At 35.2% G+C, this 11,662-nt stretch overlaps 1 protein-coding gene across 1 annotated transcript; it reads left to right on the forward strand.

The window, feature by feature from the left end:
• Nucleotides 1-2,631: 2,631 nt before the first annotated feature.
• Nucleotides 2,632-5,121, forward strand: LOC113290061. The gene is made up of 6 exons (XM_026539563.1): nucleotides 2,632-2,956; nucleotides 3,068-3,329; nucleotides 3,501-3,701; nucleotides 4,063-4,187; nucleotides 4,297-4,492; nucleotides 4,712-5,121. Exons 1-6 carry the CDS (start codon nucleotides 2,743-2,745, stop codon nucleotides 4,857-4,859), a joined length of 1,146 nt encoding a protein of 381 aa, XP_026395348.1. The 5' UTR covers nucleotides 2,632-2,742; the 3' UTR covers nucleotides 4,860-5,121.
• Nucleotides 5,122-11,662: the final 6,541 nt, after the last annotated feature.

Below are 11,662 nucleotides of genomic sequence, written 5' to 3' on the forward strand. Positions count from 1 at the left end.
ACATATCTTCTCTATTCATTGGGTTCCTCTAGAATGTTGACCTCGAGCACAACAATAAATCTGAACATCTTCAATTCGTTCCAAGTACCTTCTTTATTTCTTAAAACTTTGTTGGATTTATTTTGCTAGTACCTCATACCGCTTCTTGAGACTACCCTGTAGTGTAAGAATAATGTTAAACAAAACAAACTACTAAATATTGCATGGTGAACAGGAAAAACATGGTTTTCTACGTAATAAATTTACATATTAAATCGAATTATCCACTTACATGATTTTCGAAGTGAACAGGAAGCATCCTAGGGGCCAGAGTGTCTATCCAACTTTTGAATGTCTCTTGAGAAGTTTTGCTACCCTGTATGATTTTATATCAAAACTATTATCACTTTCAGTAATATAAACTTTATAAACATTAAATCCAAATGCAGTGCTGCGATTTGAATGTGATTGATTTTACTTAATTGCTGTATTGGTTGTGAACAATTGTATCTGTTGACTTCGTTGTGCAGAAATCCTACTGAGTTGGGGTGTTACTATTTGGATCGACCGCATGTGGTCTGTTGAGGTTATCCCAAGTAAATCACTTTGGAAGAATCAATTACCAGGGCAGTTGCATTATCCCCAACTTGCAAATGCATCTCAACCATCTGGAACTTACCTTGAGATTGCGTTATGACACAGCATTGCCATCATAATACAACCTAGGATGTTGAGATAGTTTAATCTATCACATTCCTAAAGGTTCAGTTGGGTGCATGCAAAGCCAAATTTTGGAAGGCATGAATGTATCATGGAATGCAAACGTACCTGAGTCAACAAACTTACATTGCTTTGAACAATAATGTTACCTATTCAAGAATGCAATTTGATAACTGATGTTTGATGTCTCTAAGCAATTACCTCTCTTATGGTTCATGATAACCTCTAGTATGGTTCCTGATGTATGTATTTATGGTCATAGAATGAATCTCTAGTCTGGAAATTTTTGGAGAGTTATGGCAGGAAAAGAAAATTAAAATAAAGATCATTAAATGAATCAATTGCAAATATACCCTACCCAGATCGTTGATATGCTCGTATGTATCTCTCAAGAATCTGATGAGATCTAATGGTTTATTTGTTGAACAGGTAGGAAGTACAGGTTGTCCAGCTGCATTTTTAAGTTTCCGCTGAACTGCATCATTGAATAGTCTACGGACGCAGAGTGCAGCACTAGGTCCATTAACCAAATGTTCCCAGTCATAAATTGGAGCGATCCACCCAAGTTCGTTCATATTAAATAAAAGGTTTCCAGACATCCACGTACGTTGTCTCTCATTGCTATCAAGTAATCAACCTTCTTGCGAGTCCATAAGTGTGGATGCCCAAGAATGTGTCTCCATTTCTTTTCTTTCACCATTGTCATACAATAAGAACTAAAAACATAAAAAGTAAATCAATGATACGAATCGTACAACATTTATAATCTTACCATAAGAACTGAAAACACTAAAAGTAAATTGGTGATACGAGTCGTACGCCAATCATAAAAAATAGATGTTTAAAACAATTTTTAATAGTAATATACCTAACGAAAGATACAACAAAAACTATTAATTTATACGTCATGGACCGACAAATTCTTACCTGTTTCGGCGTAAACATTTCATAAATGAGGTGATTTGGACCCATCTTGTCTGGGATAAACCCCTTGATTGATTCAATAAGTTCTGCTAAAGATGCAAATCATGTGTCCTCATCTCTCTTTGTCTGAAACCAGCGACACAAGGTGTGAGTAATAATTTTTATTATTTTCTAACACAATAAAGGTACCATGCTGATTTCTGGGTTTACAAATGTTTTTTATTCAAAAGAGAGAAATCATAAATAGATAACTAAGAATTAACTTAAATTGCTTCAAAAAAAAACTAAGAATTAACTTAAACTTGGGTACAGTTTTATTCGGGAAGGCTGGTTTTAAGCAATTAGCTCATGCGGCTTTGATATGACCTTAGGCTAGGATAGACAGCTAAATTTCTGACTGGTTTGGTCTCTATACCTCGTCCCCAGTAGACAACATGTAATTTCCATAACTAGGAGTTGTGGTATGCTAAATTACATATAAGGCAAGGTGCCAAAATTGTTTTCAACACATAAAGCCGAACCAACTTCGCAACAGAGAAATGACCTTCAGTTAACATTTCCCATCAAGTGTGCTGCCATGTAATTGTATGTTGAGTATAAAGATACTTCGGATATAGATAGGAAAAAAATTACAGGAGTGTGGGGATCAAGATCAGCGCAACAAACTATATAGGGGTGATGGTCAGAATTCTTGCAGCTTTCGCCGTGGCAAGAACCAGGAGTATCGAACAATGTAAGTGTTAGGAAAAAAAATGGGTTTTATTTTGGACTATGATTTGATCCCTAGACCTATTGCCCACTAGTTGTTTTTTCATTTGAATAGATAAAAGAATAGTCCCACATAAACTAAAATCTAAAGAGCTTTAGACTTAAATACCACAGAATTGGCTAAAAGGGCATGACCCTTAGGTCAACACACTTTTGTGTGAGGGAGAAGACCTAAAGAGCAAGGTTGCCTTTCCCATACGTGCCTATCTGGTTTTAGTTTTGTTTTGGATTGGTTTCAATTGGATTTAAAAATTAAACTAGGTCTGCAAAAAGGGGGTTTTAAGGGTTGTCTTTTGTTGCCATTTTTCTATTTTATTAGACTCTCATGTGAATCTCATCATCTGATTTCTCATGTATATTTACAAGATGGCGTCAGTAGAGAAGAAAAATAGATTCAGATTTGCAGTATCTGTAGAGAAGAAAAAAACACACGGACTGGCAAAAGATATTACGAAGGGGAAGCAGGATTGGACCTTTTTGCTGTGCTATCCCATTTCGGTTGCTTCGAAAAGAATTGTTGGCAAGATCTTGACGGCAATTGAGGGGATCGGCTTGGACATCATGGGTAAGTATACCATTCATGTATATTTATTTATCTTTAATTTTTCAATTTTCATGCATGCTGTTTGCCCTGCATTCTCAATTCATAGTTATTTGATTTTGTTTGTGTTTTCAGGGATGAGATTAATGTGCGCATCAGCAAAATTTCTTACTACACACTTCGACAGGGATGGTAGAAACCCTTGTCCGGGTGATTCTATGCTACATCTTACTCGCTATCCATTTATTGCTATGATATTGGTAGGTGAAGATGCTATTGAGAAGGCTCATCAGCTTACATCTGAAAAATATCAATCATATTTTACCTGCGAAAAGGTTCTTCAGCTTACATCAGAAATATCAGTAACGAAAACACTTAACATTTGGGCACCTGGCAGGTTATGTTCTTGACCACATTTAATATCTCTTATTTGGATTAGAATGTATAATTCTACTGCTTTCCTGTAGATAGTACTTCTAACTATTCAACACCACAATTTTTATCCAAAAATTTGGTGAAGTTGAGTCTTACTCTGACACAATGATGAATTGAACATTTTGTGTAACAGGCTAAAAGCTTACACCAGTGATTCATTTAGAAGTGCAGTAAAAGATTATGAATTGTGGTTTGCTAGTGACTCTCTTTTCACCTGGAGAAAAGAAGTAGAGGCAAGTAAATATCTGGCATGTGCATTCCCTGATGGCACTTTATCTGGCCCAACAGACGATGTTAGGGAAAACTTAGTGAAATCGGAGCACTATATATTTCCGTAAGTTTCCTGTTCTAGTTATGAATTACAATATCTATTCCTTTTTTCCTGTCTCTCATTGTTTTGTCTAAAAGAGGGTCGGTAATAGGCGTGGCTAGCCATCGATAGACCAAAAGAGGGTGAAAGCAGTACCAAGATGATTGACCGCTTGGGAAATCCTCGTGTACCTTTGTTTTGTTGAAAACCAGCCATTTCCTCTGGAAAGGGTGAGCACAGTACCAAGATGGGCGACTGTCTGGGTGGTCCTCGTGTTTCCTTTCTAGCCTACCCCAACTTTTATGGGACTAAAGTCTTAGAAGAAGAAGCTTGTCACTGTTTTTGTCTTTACTCTGATTTATATACTCTCAATATATAATTTCAGGAATTTCCCCGACATTTACTACAAGGAAGATCTTACATTCGTCCTAATTAGGCCTTTGGCTTTCGAAAAGCAATGCGTGGGTGAACTGGTATCCATTATTGAGCGTAATTCATTTTACACAAAAGGTTTGCAAATGTCTTTGATTTAATCTAGTTTATTGTATGTCTAGGTTGATGATGTAGTATTTTTGAAATTTGAGATCACAATTTGGTTTATACAATCCTTTTATGTTAGGGTTAAAGCTGGTAAGAAAGTCTGAATTTCCTGACAGCAAGGCATGGCCTGCTTCGTCAAGTGGAGATGAGAAATGTGAATTTGGTATTGGTATCGCCATGCTTGTGCGTCATATTCTCCCACAGATACAAATAGTGAACGATGGAGATGGTTGCATATGCAATGACGGCAATACTGGGAAGATAAAAATTTGCAGGTAAAATATGTTTTACCTTTTTGGAGGTTTATTTTTGTACACAGAGTTGAGCTTCTCTTTCCTTCGTTGGTTTTAAGTTTGTGAAAAGGTGTATTGGGTTGGAAAATATGTCTTTTTTGGAACAAATTACATATCAACGGATACTGTTGGTTAAAGTACATCCCTGTGTTTCTGGTTTTTATGTGGATGCTTATTCATTTTATCATATGTTTTTGGCAGCAACTTGATTTACCTAGGCGAGCCAGGGGATAAGACAATGATTTGTGAATTTTTTGAATTTGGCGCTGTTTCTTGGGTGGATCCCGCTAGTGGTGCTAACTGCGGTGGTTATTTTGTGGCAACCTTGTCAAGCCTCCAGTTCGCATGATGTGCTCGTATTCATCTCATCTTTATGTGTATACATTCCATAGAATTAGAAGACTTATTTGTTATGTTATGTTAGGAGAAAACTCAAATTCTCAGCATGATTAGCTCCTTTCCTTTACTTAAATGAGTTGTTTATGAAATTGTCATCCCCGGGTAATTTTGACTTGGTACATTCTCTATGAGGCCCTAGTGCCCTCCATTATTATTATTATTATTATCATGGGGACCTCCATTTATTGGTGCGAGTTCAGGAGTTCCCTCATCGAACTTCCATTGTGCAATTTGTTTTAGCCATTTACTTGGGTGTTAACACAATGATTCATCCAGTACTGGGTATCTTAGCTCGTACAATGCAATGGTGGAATGAAAAGGAGATCCGACGTACTGTGAATTCCAAATCAAGTGCTCTGAAGTCCAAGTCCTGGATTGCTAGTATGCTATTGTAAAGTCCAAGTCTGTTTTGCTTTGTAAAGTCCAAACCTCTAATAGTAATTTTCCTAAACATTTTGTTATAGAATCCTCGATTTTTTAAACGAATATTCATCCACGTTTTATGTTGGGGTAACTGCATAACTGGAAATAAACTTTGTTAGTCGTCCGAGCTAGAATGCAGGGATTGCTACCTATCATAGGTATCACAAGAGTTGTTATTTTTCTTTGTGCGTGACTAATGGCTCTGTAGTAGCAATTATTTGACAAATGCGTGTGGCACCATCCTAAGCACCGACGTACCGAAGAAATGATCAAAAAAGAGTACCGAATCACCTCTCGGTCTTGACACCGTAAAAGAGATATCTACCTCGAAGGAGGGAACACGTGTAAAGCGAAGGCTACATCTAACAGTGGAATTTAAATCGGGGGAGAAATCATTAAATGTGATTGATGGAGCACGCGTAAGAAGCAGAATAATCGGGGGACAAAGCATTAAATATGATTGATGGAGCACGCGTAGGAAGCAGAAGAATCGAATCATGGTGGGCTCAAGGGTGGAAGGTTCGGGTTGGGCGGACCAGTAGTATAAGGTCGAGGAACGTCGGATTCATTCTTGTTGGATAAGAAGAAGGATTAGACATTATGTACCAGGCGAGGATGTACTGCAGGCAAACTCTTCGGGTGATTATGGAATATGGTATCAAGCATCCGGAGAAGGTATCAATATTCACCCGATAAGATCATCAGATTTGATAGAATAAGACCAACACCGTAATCTAGTTGTATGAGCAATTAAAGATGGCTATGATGTCAGACCAATATTTTACAAGAGAAAATTTCACGGTCACGACAGTTTGTTCAGCCTTTCTATAAGGGTGGATGCTTTGGTCGAAAAATTCTAAGATGTAACTTTTGTTTCTGCATTTTTCAATAAATTAGCTAATTTGCCGATCAAAAAAAAATAAGGAAACATTTTCTTCTTGCACTGTATCGACCCAAAATCGCACTAATTGACATTTTTAGCGAACTGTTCTAATAAAGTTTGAACTTTATTAAAAACTACCACCAATGCCACCTTCGATACCTAGAAATAAGGTGTTTCAGTAGAGTAGATAAATTTGGTGGTGGTGATGGGGATTTGAGGAAGTTTGAACTTCTCATTTAAGAACCACCACCATCACTTTTTTAATACCCCAGAATTAATGTATTTCAGTAGATTAATCTTGGTGTTTACTTGAATCGACTAGAAAATGTATGTCAGTAGACTAGATAGTCTTGGAGGAGCTGATGATGTTTTTGTTGTGGGTATTAGGAATGTTGAGAGTACTCTACATGCAATTCAAGCAGGAAGAGGTATTGTTTTATGGCATGCCTGAGAATTGATGTGTTCTCATGATATGAAGAAAGTGTTTCAGAGAGAAAAACAATGAAAAATATTGTACTGAATGTGTAAGAAAACTTAATAAAACAATACAAGGTTATTTAGACATATTTAATGTGTCTGAGAGACTATTATAAAGACTATTGACTTTAGTAGTCAAAGTTGACTTGACTTGACTTTGACTAACACATTCTATTGCTAATATCCCCCCTCAAACTGATAATCACAGACACTTATTAGTTTGAAAATACAGAACAAGTAGAAGTTTATAGAAAAACAACATGTCTTGGAGAAACAATAACACAATCTACTGAAGAAGATTAACCAAGCAAAGCAAGTTGACAATCTTTATTTGCAGTAGTAGAAGACTCAGTTGAAAGTGAAGTAGATGCAGCAGCAGACTCAACAGAAAGCGAAGTAGAAGTAGATGTTGTACCATACTTGTCTTCATTCAAAGAATAACCCAGTAGTTGTTGCAGAAGTAAAAGAAACACAGGAGCACACAGACCCTTGGTAAATAAATCTGCTAACTGATGTTCAGAAGCTATATGTTGAACTTGAAGAAAACCACTTGTAATCAATTCTCTGATTGCAGGATAATGAGTTTTTATATGTTTTATCATATAATGGGAAACATGATTAGATGACAGGTAAATGACACTTTTATTGTAACAATGCAATGGAATGGGCATTGTCAATGAAATATGCAATTAACTGAATAAGGAAAGAAAATAGCATACCCTCTTGTTGATTTTGCAGTTTCTGGACAATTGCCCCAACCTGAATCAGTGCAAGCATATAACTATATAATATCACCTTTCCTTAAAGCAACACCATAACCAACTGTACCTTTCAAATATCTCAAAATTATTTTAACTAACATCATATGCACATCTGTAGGTGCATGCATGAATTGACTAACATTATTTACCCCAAAAAAATATGTGGTCTTGTAATGCACAAGTATTGAAGCATACCCACAATAGTTCTATATTCAGATGCATCAGCTAATAACACTCCTTCATTTACAGAAACTCTTGTCCCGTTAGCCACATGAGTACTACAAGGATTACATTCTATCATATTAGCCTTAAATCCTTAAACTCTTGTCCCTTAAACTCAACTGTGTACTTCTTCCGAGTTAGCATAATTTCATTAGATGTTTTTAAGGCCTTTATACCTAAGAATTCCTAATTGTTTATTGCAAAAATCAGAACTCAGAAATTGAACCAAATGATCAAGAAAATCATTTGAAGTACCAGTTAGAATAATATCATCAACATAGAATCATCATATTTGAGCCAACATTATAGACAAACATTGAAATATCAAAGACAGTTCTAACAAATTCATAAGAAAGTAATGAAGAACTTAACTTTTAAAACCAAGCCCTTGGTGCTTGTTTTAATCCATATAAACTCTTCTTAAGATGACAAAAATTGTGAGGAAATTATTTAATAACAAACCCTGGAGACCGCTTCATGTAAACATTCTCTACTAAATTCCATGCAAAAATGCATTTGACACATCCAATTGTCTAACAGGCCATCGTCTGTTAACAATAATGCATAACACAACTCTAACTATTGTAGACTTAACTACAAGACTAAAAGTTTATCCATAGTCTATCTCATCTTGTTGGTTATAGCCCTGAGCAACTAACCTTGATTTAAGTTTATCTATAGTACCATTTGAATTCAATTTAACTCTAAATACCCATTTACATCCCAACATGTTCATATGAGGTTCTGGATAAACTAAATCCCATGTACCATTATTGTGTAATGCATTATGCTCATATTTCATAGATACTTGCCATCTAGGATCTTGCATAGCTTCTTTAAAATTCTTTGGTTCAGTAGGAGTATCAAGTAAAGAATAAAAAGTAGTAGGCAAAGGATGTGTAACTGAATGATTCAAAACATGATCAGGAAAAGTTCTTGGTTTTAAAATACCACTTCTACACCTTGTAACAACAGTAGAAGAATGAACACAAGAAGAAGTAGAAGTAGAAACTTCACCAATAGCAGGAGGGGGTAAAACTGAATTATGATGAAAATAAAATTCATTCTTAGAGAAAATTACATGCCTTGAGATGTAGGTTTTCTTAGAAAATAGATTAAAGCACTTGGAACCCTTGTATAAAGTACTATAACCAATAAAAATACACTTAATAGATTTAGGATACGAATTTATCAACTCTAGAATGACCCAAAAAAAGATAACAAATACAACCAAAAACCCTTAAGAAAGAATAATCTGGAAATTCATTATATAAAACTTGAAATGGAGATATATTGTTAAGAATAAGAGTATGAGTCCTATTTATAAGATAGGTAGCAGCTAAAAAGGCATCATACCAATACTCCTTAGGACAAGAAGATATAAAAAGAAAAGTGTTTCCCATTTCAGTAATGTGTCTATGCTTTCTTTCAGCAAGACCATTATGTTCTGGAGTTTTGGGAAAAGAGATTCTTATTTGAATTCCAGATGATTCCCAAGAAAGTTTTTAAAACAAAAACCTTAACTAGCTCACTAGCACCATCAGTTTGAAAAGATGCTATCTTTGTTTTAAAAAGATTCTCAGTTAAGTTTTTGAAATGCTGAAAACACTGTAAAGCTTCAGTTTTAAGCTGCATTGGATAAATCCAATAGAATCTGCTAAAATCATCAATAAAGAGAATGTAATATCTATATCATGCCAATGAGGTGACAGGAGCAGGACCCAACTCATTACAGTGAACTAATGCAAGTGCAGAAGAAGCATGAGACAAAGATAATTGAAAAGGCAATCTCCTGCTTTTTGCAAGTTGACAAGGATGACATAAAGAATTTGAAGCAGAAGAGTTTGAAGATTTAAGAACAATATTTTTATGAGTATGAAGGTTTTGAATAATCTTTAAAAATGGATGACCAAGCCTACTATGCCAAGTGTCTAAAGAAGCCACAAGAGATGAAAAAGCAAACTGCATCATAGTAGAGGTGATTGGATATAAATTGTTTATCATCTTTCCTTGAGCTAACAAAGCATGATTCTGTAAGCTTCTTATCTCATATCCAAAAGGGTCAAAAGTGATATAACAATGATTATCTCTGGTAAATTTAGCTACTGAAAGTAGATTGTGTCTCATATCTGAAATATGTAAAACATTGTCTAGTCTAAAGCTAGTCTTTTCTAGTATTGAGAAGTAGATGGATCATCATTAATTGTATCAGCATTAACATGAAGACCTGTAAAAGCTTGTTGAGTAGAATTTGAGTTACTAACTGCCCCAGTTGAACCACTTGCTTCAGTATCAGTATGTACATAATGTGCTTAGTTAGAAGTATTTGCAGCTCCAGTTGGTGGTGGATGATACCTAAAGAAACATCTAGTATCCAAGTGACCCTTTTTCTTACATATCTGACAAAACATCTATTAGAATTTGAACTTGATCCAGCATAACTATTTGAACTAGAGCCATGTTGATACTGACTATTTTTACGGTTTCTACCATTTCCATTATCATTTCTTCTGTTATAACCATTTGAATTTTTCTTGCACACATGGCAGTAGCATTTTGTACATCATAGACATTAGTATGTTGATGTTGTCTTTCAATCAAAAATTGTTCATGAGATAAAAGTTTTGCTTTTAATTCACCAAAGTTGTATGGTGTTTCTATGTTCTGTGAGAATATAACAAACACGTCATATTCAGGACCTAAACCATTCATGACAAATATCATTAAGTCTGCATCATTAACCTTTTCTCCAATTGCAGTCAAAGAATCAGCAATTGGCTTGATCATTTGAAGATATACTACAATTGACTGATTACCCTTTCTATCTCTATGTAATTGAGTTCTTAACATGTTCTTCCTCGCAAGATACTGAGTTCTAAAGCTATTATTCAAGAAATCCCATATCTCTTTTGAAGTGCCCAGACCAAGAATATCACCACTAACAATTTCAGTAAATGTTGCTTTAAGACATGTGGAAACAAACCTATCTAACTTTCTCCAAGAAACCCATTATGGGTTAAGAGTTTGAACCCCCATCAAAAATTAACTTCTGTGGTGGTTTTACTATCTCACCATTAACATATCTAAAAAGATCAGTAGAAATCGAAACTCCCTCGAATGATCACGCCATAATAATTAATTGGATCCATCTTATTTCATGAAACAAAATTAGTGATGTTTGTAAAGAGAAGAGAACAAGAATTACCAGTTCCAGCTGAAGTCGACATCTCACTCTGAGTTGAAGAACAAAAAAGATTTTATTAATGGAGATTTGGAAATTGTGAAATGTTGTTTCTAGAGAGCATTTCTTGATGATGATTTTGAGTTTCTGTAGTGTTGTTGTTCTTGATGTTTTTGTTGATTCGATTTCTACGAATGTTTCGATTATTTGAATATTTTTCAGATCTTGTAAAGACCATAAAAATTTTGAATGAAAACCTAAAATTTATTTGGGAAAAATTGTTGAATTTTAATTACCTAGTTGATGAAAGTTGTTGTAAAAATTGTTGAGAAATTTGATTAGGATCGTTATCTAGTCTGATACCATGAGAATTGATGTGTTCTCGTGATATGAAGAAAGTGTTTCAGAGAGAAGAAAAATGAAAAATATTGTAGTCAATGTGTAATAAAACTTAATAAAAACAATACAAGGTTATTCAGACATATATAATGTGTCTGTTTGACTATTACAATATTATTGACTTTAGTAGTCAAAGTCAATTGACTTGACTTTGACTAACACATTATCTCACCTCCTATAAAACACTAAGTCATGTGAGCTCCCACGTGGCACGGTCAATGTACTCGGCCGAGATGCCGAGATACCGCCGATAATATCGGTTCCGGTGTTTCACCGAGATGCTGATATTGCCGGTATTGACCAATATTCCGTCGATATTGGTCGATATTTCACCGGTATTCACCGAAATATCGTGTCTCAGTACTCGACCGATATTCACTGAAATTCTATATTGACTACATTGGCAC

This window comes from Papaver somniferum, chromosome 6 (assembly GCF_003573695.1).
Source record: "Papaver somniferum cultivar HN1 chromosome 6, ASM357369v1, whole genome shotgun sequence".
Classification (NCBI taxonomy): domain Eukaryota; kingdom Viridiplantae; phylum Streptophyta; class Magnoliopsida; order Ranunculales; family Papaveraceae; genus Papaver; species Papaver somniferum.